The sequence below is a fragment of the Salmo trutta genome, chromosome 22 (assembly GCF_901001165.1).
Source record: "Salmo trutta chromosome 22, fSalTru1.1, whole genome shotgun sequence".
Lineage (NCBI taxonomy): Eukaryota > Metazoa > Chordata > Actinopteri > Salmoniformes > Salmonidae > Salmo > Salmo trutta.
This window is the reverse complement of record NC_042978.1, coordinates 12,596,033-12,613,171: the sequence shown is the minus strand read 5'-3', so window position 1 is coordinate 12,613,171 and position 17,139 is coordinate 12,596,033. Positions and strand designations below refer to the sequence as shown.

The window sequence follows — 17,139 nt, the reverse complement described above, 5'->3', positions numbered from 1 at the left end:
CAGAATTAGCCAATAGTTACATAATAAAAGGCGGCATCACCCCAGAAAGACTGAGGAATTGTGATAATAAAAACACTTTTGTTTTACAGAGTGTGGAAGATGGCAGCCCAGCCCACGAGGCAGGACTGAGGGCTGGTGACCTCATCACTCACGTGAATGGAGAGTCCGTGCAGGGTCTGGTCCACACAGAGATGATGGAGCTGCTTCTGAAGGTACATTAAAACAATACACACCCTAGAGCCTATACCTATTGTCAACCTATAACAACACTGTTGGTGATATTAGAAGATCCAATCCTTCATAGTTTTTTGTGAAACACCAACAGAGTGGCGGCAAGGTGGCCCTTCAGACTACTGCATTGGAGAACACGTCAATCAAGGTTGGGCCAGCTCGAAAGACCAGCCACAAGGGAAAGATGGCAAGACGCAGCAAGAAAAGCAAAAGAAGGGACAATCAGGACAGGTGAGGGGAAAATATTTTGAGTTGTTTTTGTGCTAATTTAATTTGAGGGAATATCGCTGCCGTATTGCCATTGTTATGATATATTAACCTGGCGGGGGTTGATACTGTATCAAAACATTTATATAAATACATCCAGCAAGAGTCGTACTGCAAAAGGCACTATTACAAATTGAGTCAGATTGTATTTGTTACATGCTTCGTAAGCAACAGGTGTAGTCTAACAGAAAAATGCTTACCCACGGGCCCTGGATAAGAACGTCTGCTAAATGACTAAAATGTAAATGTAAAAAAGAAATAAAATGCTTACCCACGGGCCCTTCCCAACAATACAGAGAGAAATAAAATGCTTACCCACGGGCCCTTCCCAACAATACAGAGAGAAATAAAATGCTTACCCACGGGCCCTTCCCAACAATGCAGAGAGAAATAAAATGCTTACCCACGGGCCCTTCCCAACAACGCAGAGAGAAATAAAATGCTTACCCACGGGCCCTTCCCAACAACGCAGAGAGAAATAAAATGCTTACCCACGGGCCCTTCCCAACAACGCAGAGAGAAATAAAATGCTTACCCACGGGCCCTTCCCAACAATGCAGAGAGAAATAAAATGCTTACCCACGGGCCCTTCCCAACAACGCAGAGAGAAATAAAATGCTAACCCACGGGCCCTTCCCAACAACGCAGAGAGAAATAAAATGCTTACCCACGGGCCCTTCCCAACAACGCAGAGAGAAATAAAATGCTAACCCACGGGCCCTTCCCAACAACGCAGAGAGAAATAAAATGCTTACCCACGGACCCTTCCCAACAACGCAGAGAGAAATAAAATGCTAACCCACGGGCCCTTCCCAACAACGCAGAGAGAAATAAAATGCTTACCCACGGGCCCTTCCCAACAATACAGAGAGAAATAAAATGCTTACCCACGGGCCCTTCCCAACAATACAGAGAGAAATAAAATGCTAACCCACGGGCCCTTCCCAACAATGCAGAGAAATAAAATAGAAAAATCATAGAAAAGTAATAATAAATACACAATGAGTAACGATAACTTGGCTATATACACGAGGTACCAGTACCGAGTCAATGTGCAGGGGTACAAAGTAATTGAGCAATATATGTACATTTAACTAGGAATAAAGTGACAGATAATAAACAGTAGCAGCAGTGTATACGACGAGTCCAAAAAGTTCATGCAAAAAGGGTCAATGCAGATAGTCCAGTAGCAATTTGGTTGCATCGGTACCAGACTTGGTGCATCGGTACCACTTGCCGTACGGTAGCAGGGAGAACAGTCTATGAATTGATTGGCTGGAGTCTTTAGGGCCTTCCTCTGACATTGCCTAGTATAGAGGTCCTGGATGACAGGAAGCTCGGCCCAAGTGATGTACTGGGCCATACGAACTACCCTCTGTATCGCCCTGCGGTTGGATGCCAATCAGTTGCCATACCAAGCGGTGACGTAGCCGGTCAAGATGCTCTCAATGGTGCAGCTGTATAACATTTATGAGGATCTTAGGGCCCATGCCAAATCTTTTCAGTCTCCTGAGGGGGAATAGGCATGTGTTGGTGTGTGGACCATGATAGATCCTTAGTGATGTGGACACAGAGGAACTTGACGCCCGTCGAACGTGAATCTACCCCCAGTGTTCAATCGAGATCACTACACACTACCGCATGGATGACAACAAACTGCATACCTCACCAGTGTTGCCTTTTTTCAAAATGGAGTTAGAAATCTAAGCCTTGACTTTAGGTTAAGAAACGTAAGGTATACTGTAGAAGACCTCCTTAATGCACAGAGTATTCCCTCCCATTTCTATAACTCTACTGTCACCATTGTGAAACAAGTTGACCTAACCCTGATCAATTAGAAAACAAAATTATACTCAATGAGAAATTTGTTTTACAGCATACATATACAGAAAAAAAACTCCCAGGCTGTGAATCACATACTATAATAATAATGTTATGGCTCTATTTACCCTTCAAAACCCTTTGCAAGCCCTTCGCTAGCCCTTCATAACTTTTTGTAACCACTGACTGAGCTAGGCGGCGGAGCATCCTGAAGAAGCTGTCCAAGCAGAGCACGGTGATTCACAGCAGCCGCAGCTTCAACTCTGGACTGCAGCACCACTCTGTGTCGTCCAGCGAGAGCCTGCCAGGCTCCCCCACACACAGCCTGTCACCTGGCCCCTCCACCCCCTGCCGCAGTCCTGCCCCTGACCACCAGGCTGCAGGTAAGACAAGGCCCACGCTTCTGCAGCAATGTTGCTACTGACACTGTAACTAGGACTACTAATACTACTGTTACTACTACTATGGCTACAGTCACTACTGTATTACTAAGCTACTACTAAAACTACTACTGTTACCACTAACTTAAGCTTTTATCTCCCCATTTTGCTAGCAATATCTCTTAGTCCATTACAATGCAATAGCCCCTTTGAGGTGGACTGTAAACTTACTCTGTATTCACCTCTCCCTCAGACACAAACTCTCCACAGAGCACTTCTCCCTGCTCCAGCTCTCCCAGCTCCCCGGCTGCACACATCCGGCCCAGCTCCCTGCACGGCCTGGGCTCCAAGCTGAGTATCCAGCGTTACACCAAGGTGGGTCGCCGCAAGTCCACCAGCAGCATCCCCCCGTCCCCCCTGGCCTGCAACTCCTCTCCCCAGCCTCTGTCGCCCCAGCGCTCCCCTTCTCCCCTCCCTGGCATCACCAAGACCTTCCACACAGTCCGTGGCAAGACTCTGTCCCCCCCAACCATTGTCCGCCATTGTGTGCGCCCCCGCAGCGCAGAGCCGCCCCGCTCTCCCCTCCTAAAGAGGGTGCAGTCGGCTGAGAGGCTCTCCAGCGCCTACCACGTTGACAAGAAGTCATACCCTCACCGCAGGCACACGTTGGAGGTGCCTTTCCAGGGCAAGGGGGAGGACGTGGAGGCGGAGGGGGTCTGCGGCGGGGGGGTCTCCTACCTCGGGGACCACGGGAGGCTGCTGGGGGGTTACGGGGGCTGCCAGAGGCTGAGGGACTGGGCGGCGGAGCGTTCAGAGCAATTGGTGGTGATGAGGAAGCTCAACCTTTCGGAGCGCCGTGACTCCTTCAAGAAGCAGGAGGCGGTGCAGGAGGTGAGCTTTGACGAGTCTGACGACCAGAAGACAAACCCCACGTTCACCGTGATGCTCACTGCCCCTGGAGCCAACCGGCTCCAGCAGAGGGCAGCCTCCTGGACGCCCATGTCCCAACCCAGCGAGGAGGTGACGGAGGTGAAACGCTCCACCCTGGTGCCTCAGATTGCTGTGCAGGGCTCGACGGAGAGTGAAGAGCAGGATGACTGGGAGCCGTGCTCAGACGGAGAGGAGGAGGACGGCAAGAGACAGGAGCCCGAATCTACCGATAACAACATTGGCACACAGCAGCTTGTTAAGGATGTCTCTCTCACGGTGAACGTCTCCAGTAAGGCACCAGAAGTGACAGCTGCTTTGCACAAAACTGCCTCTGATAAGGTTGGGGATACCGCAGTAGACTCTAGCCCCCAGAAAGGGAAGCTAAGGAAGTGACATTTCCTTGAATCATTTCATGCAGCACATATCTTCCAAGGATGCACCTTGACACTCTCACTGTTGAAGGAAGGAAATGTTTGGGCAAAAGTGGGTTTCCCCTCCGAAGGAACTCAAACAAATTGCGACATTGATTTTGTTTTGTAGATTTCACTTGATCCAGGATATTGTTTTGTAAATATGTAACACTAGGAAATAGATTGCACTTTATTTCCTGGGCTTATTTATTACTTTTATAAGCTAAGTGGATTTTTGGGGCCAAAAAAGGAAAATGTTAAATTGATAGTGGCTAGCCAAGGTTAAATCATGTTTTGTGTCCATATATTTTGTTATGTCAATTTTTAAACATGGTACATAGTAGTTGCTAATAGTAGTTCAAAGAAGTGAGTAGTTTGAGAGGAATTCATTTTTTACACATTCATGTTTTGATTTAGGCTCGTATGCTAAGACTTAGTGATGCTTTTGTATAATCTCAGCCAGTAGTTTTGAAAGTGGTGCTAACGAGCCAAAACGGGTCCCTTTTTTTGTGTACTACATCATCCAATTGGGTACAACGCCATCCATTACATTTTTTTTGTTGTTTTCCAATTCGTATGATATGTTACGAATCCAATTCAAACAATATGTTACGAATTTGTTGTGCTTAAGATCCCCGACTGCGTCTTGAACCGTTTGAAGTACATTTTGAATCATATAAAACTGCAGGGCAATTCTTATTTTAACTAATTACAGTGCATTCGTAAAGTATTCAGACCCCTTGACTTTTTCCACATTTTGTTATGTTACACACTTATTCAAAAACGTATTTAATCGTTTTTTTCCCTCATCAATCTACACACAATACCCCATAATGACAAAGCAAAAAGTGTTTTAGATTTTTTTTTGCAAATGTATTAAAAATAAAAAAACAATACTTTATTTACATAAGTATTGAAACCCTTTGCTATGAGACTCGAAATTGAGTTCAGGTGCATCCTGTTTCCATTGTTCCACTGTGGAGATGGGAGAACCTTCCAGAAGGACAACCATCTCTGTAGCACTCCACCGATCAGGCCTTTATGGTAGTGCGGCCAGACAGAAGCCACTCCTCAGTAAAAGGCACATGACAGCCCGCTTGGTGTTTGCCAAAAGGCACCTAAAGGACTCTCAGACCATGAGAAACAATATTATCTGGTCTGATGAAACCAAGATTGAACTCTTTGGCCTGAATGCCAAGTGTCACGTCTGGAGGAAACCTGGCACCATCCCTATGGTGAAGCATGGTGGTGGCAGCATCATGCTATGGGGATGTTTTTCAGCGGCAGGGAGTGGGAGACTAGTCAGGATCGAGGGAAAGATGAACTGAGCAAAGTACAGAGAAATCCTTGATGATAACCTGCTCCAATGACCCTAAGCACATAGCCAAGACAACGCAGGAGTGGCTTCAGGACAAGTCTCTGAATGTCCTTGAGTGGCCCAGCCAGAGCCCAGACTTGGACCCGATCAAACATCTCTGGAGAGAAAATAGCTGTGCAGCGACGCCCCCCCCATCCAACTTCACAGAGCTCGAGAGGATCTGCAGAGAAAAATGGGAGAAACTCCCCAAATACAGGTGTGCCAAGCTTTTAGCGTCATACCCAAGAAGAATCGAGGCTGTAATCGCTGCCAAAGATGTTTCAACAAAGTACTGAGATCTGAATACTTATGTAAAATATATCATTTTTGTTATTTTTATATATTTGCAAAACAAATCTAAAAACCTGTTTTTGCATTGTCATTATGGGGTATTGTGTGTAGATTGAACTATTTATTTCATTTTAGAATAAGGCTGTAACGTAACAAAATGTGGAAAAGGTCAAGGGGTCTGAATACTTTCCGAATGCACTGTGGCTAAGTCAGGTTTTGGTTGATGTGAAGACATTGTATTACTAACAAATGGTATTACCTGCCATGAAACAGATTTGTTTTGTTTTTGTTCTCTTAACCCATATCTTATGGAATGAGGGCCTTTCTTGTTTGACAAATAGCTCTTATTCCCTTGTTTGCAGGCTTGATAGTAGCAGGAAAATGCAGTCCCCTTTACGAATGCTTCAATTATTTTGCTAGTTTATATTTCTAAGCATTTTTACCCAACTCACAAAGAGGGTATTTCTTCCAATCTTATTTAACATATAAATTAAAGCCAGGTTTAGTTCGTTTTGAAACCTGTTGATTATACTGCACAATATTCTGTCATAACCTCATCATTATGTTCGTTCATCCTGACCTCATCCACTTCTGGGTTTCCTGGTTCCTCTGTGCTGATTCTCATGGACAACCGGGTTTATACCACTTGATTTCGCTGAAATCATGGTAGCATGGCAATTTGAGCTTGCTGCCAATGCTTGTACTACTAAAGCATGGAACTTTAATCCTATCAAATGCTGTCACCTAATCTCTGTCACAGAGGCAATTGCTGACAGGATATTGTTTTGATGAGACACAGATAGATAGTTTTGCTCTCAAACCTGTTTTAGGCTACATCCTAGAATCCAGCTGTCCAGGTGACGCCGCCAAGCTAAAGATAAACAGTTTAAGCTTTCCACAAGATCCGCTTGCATATTTTCAAATGATCCTCAATGCAGCCTTTGACCTTTTATCTACGTATTATACTCACATCTGAGCACAACGACCAGTGTGCGTGTGAAAATGTCCATGCGAAAGAAACCCATTCCTCTTTCATCTTCTGTGTGTTGATGTTTACATTGGGGTAAAGTGCACTAAGGAAAATGTATATTTTGACATGAATTTTGTAAACGACATAAGGAAGAGGCAACGATGGAGGAGCGTCACATACCTTCAGTCAGAACCCAGGGCTTAGATATTAGGAACAGATAATAGTTTCATGGTCTTTGTACTGTACATGTATTTATGTATGTATTTTGATATCGGAGTCTGTTACTGCCATATGCATTATTATTATATTTTGGAGTATACCAACATACCAGTTGCACAAGTGATGTGAACAACAATGGCTGTAAAAAATGTGCCTCAAGGATGAAGCTTGTTGGGGAAATCACATCAGTATTGCGATGCATATTGTACACTTAGATATGTTGAACACCATCATTTTGGGCCTTTTATACACTACAGTAGTTCTGAAGGTTGATATTGTGTCAAATTGTACTTGCTGTTATGTAACTGTCTGTATATATCAAAAGTTGGCGGTGGGAGGGGGTTCTTTCGAAGTCTCAACAGATCCTCAAAAGAGGTCTATATTTTCAGATTTGATGAACTATTCAGATGTAAGCGGTGGTGAAAGGAAATTATACCCAGGACATGCTATCTCGCAAAGCCGGTCAGAATTGTTTACAATGAGCACGCTATGTACAATTTCAACAAATGGTATTTTGTAATCCTGTATTTCTATGTACTTGTGTAGGTATTGTATTGCAGTCTTGTGCATTTCAACACTACACCGTTTTTAAAGGCTTTAGTCTTTTTGGAACTGTAAAACTTCCAAACTGTTCCTTAAGAATACAGTATGATGCATTTCCTCTTGTTTACGCCTTTGTTAGATGCATGCTGCATGAGACAAGGACACATAATACTTGATTGCATGGTACTCTGGGTTTATATAGCCCATGCTGGGGTTTCTACAGTGTGTCTAATAGAGCATTTGTGTGCAAAGTCAACTTTTGCACTTTCCTCTGACTCCTCTACTCGTCATACCCTGAACCACAAATAGACAACTGGTCTGTTTTCCTAATAGTTGTAGGTCTTTTTTCTGTGTGTACTGGGATGAAATCTTCCACTCTCGGGATGTGTACGTCTGCTTTTCACTTTCTCACCACTGCGCGGTAAAGAATCTCTTTAGTCATCTACACCATAAGGGATGCATGGGGTTCATCAAGGGCTGGGAGTGAAGGCGGTTAGGCTACGCATAGTCCATTAGTCTACAGTGGTTTGTCTCTCTTGCATTTAACCCGCATTTTAATACATTTTCCATTTTGTCTGCTATCGAACACCTCTATGCTGACTTAGTTGTAGACAAGGCAGGGTACCTGTACACATTGTCACACACTTACAGGGTCAAATGGACACATATGCAAAAACATGTCCACATTCATTCTTTCCCTTCGTTTAGTTCTGTGATTGGGTTAGAAATACTGGAGCGACAGTGCTAATGTCCATTTTATGTGAATGTGGAGAATATGGTGGTGTTCATATGTTTTATTTGGAACCAGTTTTGTCTGACTAGTTTTTCTTTTTGTGGTTCTAACTGTGTGGCCTAGCGCCCTATTCAAACAAAAGCAAATGTTGAATAAATAGATGGCTAGGATGTGAATATGCCTATGGTTGGGTTGGACTATTGAGTGTATTTGCCGAGAAGTGCTTGTGTACCTGAGAATCCTAACAATTTTGCGAGCTCACATCACTTTGCCTTGTTTTAACATCTGTCTGCTTTTGTTTGAGTAGGGATGCCGGCCATCCTTGGTACAAGTGTCAAGATTGATCTATTTTGTGTTTTTACTTGATGTTTCTCCAAACGGTTTTATAATAAATTGTTTCCGTATGGCATTTGATATTGAAGGCACACATTGTCCTATCTTTTGTTTAAGAAGATATTTTGAACTGGTGCATGTTCAGCAAGCTTCATACAACACAAGTTTAGCTGGTATGACCAATAGTATGGAGCTGCAGCCCTGCAGCAGCCTGTGACGAAACTAGCCAGTCACTAAAAGCAATACTATCGCCATCTACTGGCCGTGTTTAATCCCTAACACATATTTGTGAACTCCTTTTCTTTCTTAGATTCCTTTCCACCTTTCCTTGCTTCCTTTTCTCCATTACTAGCTCCCTTTCATCTCCTTTTCTCGCTCCCTTCCTTTCCTCCTTACTGGCTGTGGTTAATCCCTACCACATGTATGAACTCCTCCTTTTTGTTCCTAGATTCCTTTCCCTTTCCTTCCCTCATGTCCTAGCTTCCTTTCCTCCTTTTGATAACTTTGTTTCTTTCTCTACCTCCATTTACTAACTCCGTTTCCTTAATTCTTTTCCTAGCTAATTTCCTCCTTTCCTAGTTTCCTTTTCTCCTTTCATCGCTCCCTTTCTTTTCCTCCTTTCCTAGCTTCCTTTCCATCTTTCCTAGCTTCCTTCCCTATCTCCCTTTTGTTATTTCCTTTCCTAGCTCATTTTCCTTTCCTCTCTACTGGCCATGGTTACATTTCACATTTAGGGAAGCTAAGAATTTATCCTACCGATCTGCGTGCCAGTTATGATTTTTCTTGTCACAGTTTCATTTGAATAATAACGTTCTAGTTTCTCAAAAACATTGTCACACGGTTACAAAAATGACTGAGAAGCTCAGCTTATTACTAGTGGTGGTCAGAAATCCGACATCCCCCCAAATGGGCACTTCCCGACCGCACTCCTTCAACATTAACAGGACAGAGAAACGAACCAGACACATGCTCATTGCTCATATGGGGTGTGATTCCAGACAGAGTTAAGCATGTGTAAATGGAACGTAATTCCCTTTGTCTGCTCTTTTCTCGCAGTGCTTATTGTGAGCTTGAATTTAAGCATGAGAATAGCATGCTGTTCACCTGCTATTCGTTTTGGGTGGAGATGGAATAAATTAAGGTGTGGCTGAAGTGTGTCTACAGATACTGTATACCGTATTCTGACCTTGACTTAATTCCCTAATAATTCCACTTCCTTTACGCGCAAGGAAGTCATGAATAAGGTCTAGCGAACCAAATGGAAAAAGCATCTATATTATTTTTTTTACGATAACAGCTATGTAAATGAGTAATCCGTTTGGATAAGGGAATTGTAAATATAAATGACACTTGTTTTAGATACATTTTACCTTATCGCTGGAGACAAATGTGAAACCAGTCATATGGCAGCAAACGGAAGCATATAAACGTATCAACTGTCCAAGAGTAAAGTTTATGAAATACTGTGCCATTATGCAGAATTTAAATTGTACAGCCTTTTAGCTTGCAGGGATGGACACTCGAAACGTTTTAATTATCGGCTACCCCGACTTTCCCTGTTTCTACCAAGGTAGATATTCAGTATTGACTGTCAGTAGGCCTAAAAACCACACATATCCAACTGCCAATTTACTTTTAGCTCGCTTCAGTTGGTATAGTCCAGATTATTATTCCATGTAATTACATTGTTTTCTTTACTTTCATTTTGCTTCCTCTGTAAACGCTGTCACGGCCATGTGGTTGTTGCCTTTGATCATTAGTAACAGTTGATCATATTAAAAAAAGACATGTAGGCTAATTTAAATCATTACGGAGCCGATCGCAGACCAAGCCGAGTTTGAACCCTATGCGCGCCGTAATACTTGGCTGTCATTACACAGTTCCAGGGTTAGTACAGGCAATAGAGCAGGGTATAGAGCGGTAGGTTGGTCATACGCGGAAGATGTCATGTCTGAGATTTAACACTATTGCCAACACTATTGTCCCTATTATAATTATATTTACGCTAATCTTCCAACGTTAAGACCATTATTTGTGTATTTTAGCAGTCCCATTGAGACCAAGGACTCACAATTACACCAAAATCCCAATCACGGCATTATAGTGTCGCAGCGGTCTAAGGCACTGCATCGCAGTGCTAGAGGCGTCACTACAGACCCTGGTTCGATCCTGGACGCACAATTGGCCCAGCGTCGTCCGGGTTAGGGGAGGGTTTGGCCAGGGTAGGCTGTCATTGTAAATAAGAATTTGTTCTTAACAGTAACAAAAAAAGAAAAAAAAAAGTTAAGTAATTTAAAAAATATTAAAATACTCCAATAAAAAAAAAATATCATGAAGAACAACCACCTTCCTCAGTAAAGAGGTCCTCAAACAACAGTCTTGTGCTGATGACGTCACCATAGTCTAGGACCGGAAGAAACGGAGGTGAGGAGAGGAAACATGGAAACAAATGGGGCTGAAATGAGACATTCCTTCTCCACTAGCGAGTCATCAGGCAAACTACATTACCCTGGATGGGTTCAGAAGGTAATGGATCAACGTCAAGAGACCAGGTTGCTCCCAAGGGAGGTGGTGCCAGCCTTCTCCCTCTCCTGTAGGAGACAGCGAGACCGAGAGAAAGAGGCAGGGGTGGTGTATGATTTCAGAAAGCATAGCAGTCGTCATCTGAGCTCTCATTAATAGGACTTCTATCTTCATTTGAGTTCTCATCTACAGAGTCATCAAAAATATCCCCTTCTCCCAGAATGAGCTTGTGGTAGGTATTCCTGGTGTTCACTTCGTCTTGTGTCAGGTCACTCAATCTTCTCTTCAGGTGGCAGAGAAGGCCATTCCTCCCTCCCTCTGAAAACTCCACTGCATTGCCTAAAAGTCACATTTAAAGCACTAAATTATTTACAATTCCATTACACAAAATCGTTTGGAAGGTATTTGTATAGCAAGACAAAAAGTTCAGTCCAAAAATAGTATAAACTTCAATTTACTCTGATCTTGCAGCTGCAGGGACAGTGCCGCCAGAGTTCTAACTGCTCTTTGTAGGCTTCCCCAGTGCCTCTTCATCTCCTGCACCAGGATCCTCTCTTCCTCCTGCAGTATGTTCACCAACATCAGTCTGTCAAAGATTGCCTTTTTGATTGCAAGATGGCTTTTGCCTGTGAGATGTAAGCTCACAGAGGTATATAACGGAACAGCGATGATTGCAGCCTACGCTGAAGGTAAAAATTCTATCACAATAGAAACCTTCTGCAATCATACACTTACTGTCGCCAAGTCTCTCCCATGACCACACAAAGTTGTCAGTATTGAGCAGCTCATCCACTGTGGGGAGCCTAAACTCTGCCTGCTGCTTGGGAAGTTGAACAATGGCAGCTGTCAAGGCCTTGTCCTCAACAATTTTTATCTGAATCTGATGCCTCCTCTTGTTGCCGTCTGAATAAAAAGGGGTGATTAGATGGACTGGGGGCTCCCGAGCGGCGCAGCGGTCTAAGGCACTGCATCTCAGTGCTTGAGGCGTCACTACAGACCCTGGTTAGATTCCAGGCTTTATCACAACCGGCAGTGATTGAGAATCCCATAGGGCGGCACACAATTGGCCCAGCATCGTCCAGGTTTGGGTTTGGCCGGGGTAGGCCGTCATTGTAAATAAGAATTTGTTCTTAACTGACTTGCCTAGTTAAATAAAGGTTAAATAAATAATAATTCAGATATATTACATTACTATAAGCTACTATAGATGCACAAAGGAGTACAAATCAATCAACTCATTTCTAAAGCATTTGTTGTCATGCAGTTATAACATTATACAAGGCATGCACAGTTGTGGCTCACAAGTTGATCTGTTGTTTATGGTCACGTAATTTCTCAGTTTAATGACATGTTTTGCATTAGATCAATTAATAACATAGGTCATGCCTACATTTGATCATCAACATGGTCTGATGTGTATGACTAATGCATTTACTTTCACAAATCAGTTTTACTGCTTGATTAATAATGTGTTTGAGGTCATATTGTTGTTGGGGCTTACCTGTCTAACGGTAGAGGTAGTGTTTCCTCTGTCTCACACTGTCAAGCCCCTCAGTCTTCTTCTGGAGATGCCGTGTCTGCCCTGTCGGACTATCCTGAAGTGTGGCTGTCAAACATAGAGCAAGTTACAAACATGACTCCACTGACATCAACGCAATTCTGAAGTTGAGAGACAGAAACATTCACTTTTCTGCCTGTTGGATTCTGGCTTGAAATATACTTATTCCTGTCATCATATTAGAACGTATTGATTACTTTACATGTATACGAAATGTACAGTTGAAGTCGGAAGTTTACATAGACCTTAGCCAAATACATTTAAACTCAGTTTTTCACAATTCCTGACATTTAATCCTAGTAAAAATTCCCTGTCTTAGGTCAGTTAGCATCACCACTTTATTTTAAGGATGTGAAATTTCAGAATAATAGTAGAGAGAATTATTTATTTCAGCTTTTATTTCTTTCATCACATTCCCAGTGGGTCAGAAGTTTACATACACTCAATTAGTATTTGGTAGCATTGCCTTTAAATTGTTTAACTTGGGTCAAACGTTCAGGGTAGCCTTCCACAAGCTTCCCACAACTTATTGGGTGAATTTTGGCCCATTAATCCTGACAGTGCTGGTGTAACTGAGCCAGGCTTGCAAGCCTCCCCCTTTTTCCTCCAAACATAACGATGGTCATTATGGCCAAACAGTTCTATTTTTGTTTCATCAGACCAGAGGACATTTCTCCAAAAAGTACGATCTTTGTCCCCATGTGCAGTTACAAACCGTAGGCTGGCTTTTTTATGGTGGTTTTGGAGCAGTGGCTTCTTCTTTGCTGAGCGGCCTTTCAGGTAATGTTGTTTATAGGACTCGTTTTACTGTGGATATAGATACTTTTGTACCTGTTTCATCCAGCATCTTCACAAGGTCCTTTGCTGTTGCTCTGGGATTGATTTGCACTTTTCGCACCAAAGTACATTCATCTCTAGGAGACAGAACGCGTCTCCTTCCTGAGCGGTATGGCGGCTGCGTGGTCCCATGGTGTTTATACTTGCGTACTATTGTTTGTACAGATGAATGTGGTACCTTCAGGCGTTTTGTAATTGCTGCCAAGGATGAACCAGACTTGTGGAGGTCTACAATTTTTTTCTGAGGTCTTGGCTGATTTCTTTAGATTTTTCCATAGCCTATCAAAAGCTTCTAAAGCCATGACTTCATTTTCTGGAATTTTCCAAGCTGTTTAAAGCCACAGTCAACTTAGTGTATGTAAACTTCTGACCCACTGGAATTGTGATACAGTGAATTATAAGTGAAATAATCTGTCTGTAAACAATTGTTGGAAAAATTACTTGTAAATACCCATTCAATTGCTGGGAGATTATACATGGAGTGTGCGACTTTCTTTATTTTGATAGTTTATTGGAAAAATTACTTGTGTCATGTACAAAGTAGATGTCCAAACCGACTTGCCAAAACTATAGTTCGTTAACAAGAAATTTGCGGACTGGTTGAAAAATGAGTTTTAATAACTCCAACCTAAGTGTATGTAAACTTCTAACTTCAACTGTACATGTTGGGGGTCAACGAAGGGTGAATAGGAACTTTGGGTATGGAAGTTACTGAGTGACACTATGGGAGGGTCAGAAAGTTAATATTCTGTTCAAACATGTTATTGCTGAATATTAATATTTCTAAGGAAGGAGGCAAAGGGTTTGGTTTTAGTTCCTGATAAGGCAGGCCAGAGGCTGTGGAACTAGGACAAGGAGGGATGTGAAAGGTCAGCAGTTGAAGAGAGAAGACACTGCTGGGAAGGGGCCATGACTACAGTCCTATCCCATACACAAACACTTCCATCCCCATGAGGGTCCTAGACTTAGGCAGGCCATGACAATACCAGTAAAATGAACATATTGTGTTTCTGCCTAACAACAGGGAAGGAGTGTTTATCTTAGACATGCAAGGTGGCTACTCCGCCTAGTTGGAAGGTATAAATATATGCTTGTGGGTAGAATAAACTTGATTTTGAGTTTTTTCTGGTTGTCCGTTTCAGTTTTTGCTCTATTTGTTCAGAACCTAACATACTTTCAGGCCACTGCTGGACCTCAGCAACCCACTCCTGAAGCACAGCGTCGTTGACGTCCAGCTCCGCCCACTTTTCTTCAAGGAGGCTGGTCGTCTCTTTCAGTCTTTTGACATTCTGAAAAAATACAATTCCATTAAGGAATAACATATGTGAAGGTTTTAATATGTCAAGTGAATCACACTAAAATGTTTAACTTTAATGTATACAGTTTTCCTACATCAAGATGTCTAATAAAATAATTAAAAGCTGAGCCAGGGATGCAGACAGAAGATCAGACATGTAGAAATAGATAAACAAGAATGAGAAAGCAGACACAGATAAAAGAAAATATATATTATTAAAGCCCACCCCCCCACCCAAAAAAATAACATCTTCAGTCAGCTATTCTAATAATGTACTACCGTGTGCCTAACCAATCAACATAAAGATTGCAATTAAAGTCGTGTAAGATACAAAATATTAACATTACATCACATCATCGTAGCATCATCAGTTAAACTCTAAAATTGTGCAGCTTGACTAAAAAGTATGTATTGCAGGAGGTGCTATCAGATTTAATTTGAAACACCAAAACAATAAACACACCTTGCTCCTGGAAGGTGAGGGACCACTCATCATCCTGATGAATTACGGTGGTTGGGGACAAGGAGCGATAAAACCCTTCAAACAGAGACTCCTGTTGTGCAAAACCTGCTATGGGTGGCTATGTCACATGCGGCATAGAGAAGATGCCTGGGCAGGCTATCCTCACTGTTTCAATACTGACACTGGCCCAACACAGTACCTTCAGCAGAGAGCATGCTGTCCACCATTGCCTCACTCTTTTCCCCCAACTTATGTCTGCCTCTCTGCCCAGGTCACCTTTGGGGTTACGTGACAATCTGGCCCCGTGAAACTCCCCATCAGCTCCTGTAGGTTCTGCATCGGTGAGTCTTGTGGAGATAAAAAAAAAATTGAATACAAAATCATGAAAAGAATAGCTTGGCTGTATTAAAAAAAATGTTAAAGTTAGCATGGTATTTGTTTGTTTGTTTGTTTGTTTGGCATTCTAGCATTCTGTACCTGAATCTTGTGAGGATAGGTGCAGGAGCAAGGTACTGCAGGAGGATGGGTACTGGTACTGGAAACTATTAAATAAAAATGGTGTTATATTTCTTCATCAACGCAACTTAAGTATAACTTAGTATAACTGTGTTGATTGGGTGATGAGATGAGAATCCACTCTGACAGATATGTCATAAAATTATGATATACATGTCCTGTACATCCTTATATTAGATATGTCATTAAATTACATGTGCATAACTATGTGGTTTTAATGTACATTAGCAGTGGTTCTTCTTATTTTGAGAGTAATATAACATTTTGAATCTATTTTCAATACATGCAACCTAAGAGTTCATGCCTGCAAGACAGAGGCTTAGGTTACAGTCAATCGGTCAGAGGATTTTAAAGTTTTATAGCACTACATTGTATTTAACCCCGCATTGAAATGAAAGCCAGTGAGCCAGCTAAAATTGGTCAGTATATTGCAACTGCATTTAGTACTAGTTAGAAATATCCTAACAAGGTAGTCATGCTGCCTGTCAAGTTGAACGATGCTAGCCTTGATGAGGCCCTTACTCTCTTGGGGTTGTTGTGTGTAGTGTGATTTCCTTAGGGTCAAGCAACCTGGCTTCAAGCCTACCTCAGGTCAATACCCCCTCCTACCATTCGCTACTCTGATGAGCAGAAGTAGGATAGTGTATAACGGTTCAAAGCATACAGTGGGGGAAAAAAGTATTTGATCCCCTGCTGATTTTGTACGTTTGCCCACTGATAAAGAAAGGATCAGTCTATAATTTTAATGGTAGGTTTATTTGAACAGTGAGAGACAGAATAACAACAAAAAATCCAGAAAAACGCATGTCTAAAAATGTTAGAAATTGATTTGCATTTTAATGAGGGAAATAAGTATTTGACCCCCTCTCAATCAGAAAGATTTCTGGCTCCCAGGTGTCTTTGATACAGGTAACGAGCTGAGATTAGGAGCACACTCTTAAAGGGAGTGCTCCTAACCGCAGCTTGTTAACTGTAAAAAGACATCTGTCCACAGAAGCAATCAATCAATCAGATTCCAAACTCTCCACCATGGCCAAGACCAAAGAGCTCTCCAAGGATGTCAGGGACAAGATTGTAGACCTACACAAGGCTGGAATGGGCTACAAGACCATCGCCAAGCAGCTTGGTGAGAAGGTGACAACATTTGGTGCGATTATTCGCAAATGGAAGAAACACAAAAGAACTGTCAATATCCCTCGGCCTGGGGCTCCATGCAAGATCTCACTTCGTGGGGTTGCAATGATCATGAGAACGGTGAGGAATCAGCCCAGAACTACACGGGAGGATCTTGTCAATGATCTCATGGCAGCTGGGACCATAGTCACCAAGAAAACAATTGGTAACACACTACGCCGTGAAGGACTGAAATCCTGCAACGCCCGCAAGGTCCCCCTGCTCAAGAATACATATACATGCCCGTCTGAAGTTTGCCAATGAACATCTGAATGATTCAGAGGACA

The 17,139-nt window shown here is 42.5% G+C and overlaps 1 protein-coding gene across 1 annotated transcript in view; it reads left to right on the top strand.

Annotated features, from left to right (window-relative positions):
* LOC115158949 (microtubule-associated serine/threonine-protein kinase 3) overlaps positions 1 to 4,288 on the top strand; it is a 51,074-nt gene extending 46,786 nt beyond the window's left edge. Inside the window, exons 24-27 of the mRNA XM_029708387.1 lie at positions 90 to 212; positions 326 to 462; positions 2,515 to 2,702; positions 2,953 to 4,288. Of these exons, the coding sequence (XP_029564247.1) occupies positions 90 to 212; positions 326 to 462; positions 2,515 to 2,702; positions 2,953 to 4,022 (1,518 nt within the window). The 3' untranslated portion in view covers positions 4,023 to 4,288. The remainder of the gene's footprint in view (positions 1 to 89; positions 213 to 325; positions 463 to 2,514; positions 2,703 to 2,952) is intronic.
* The last annotated feature ends 12,851 nt before the right edge of the window (positions 4,289 to 17,139 follow it).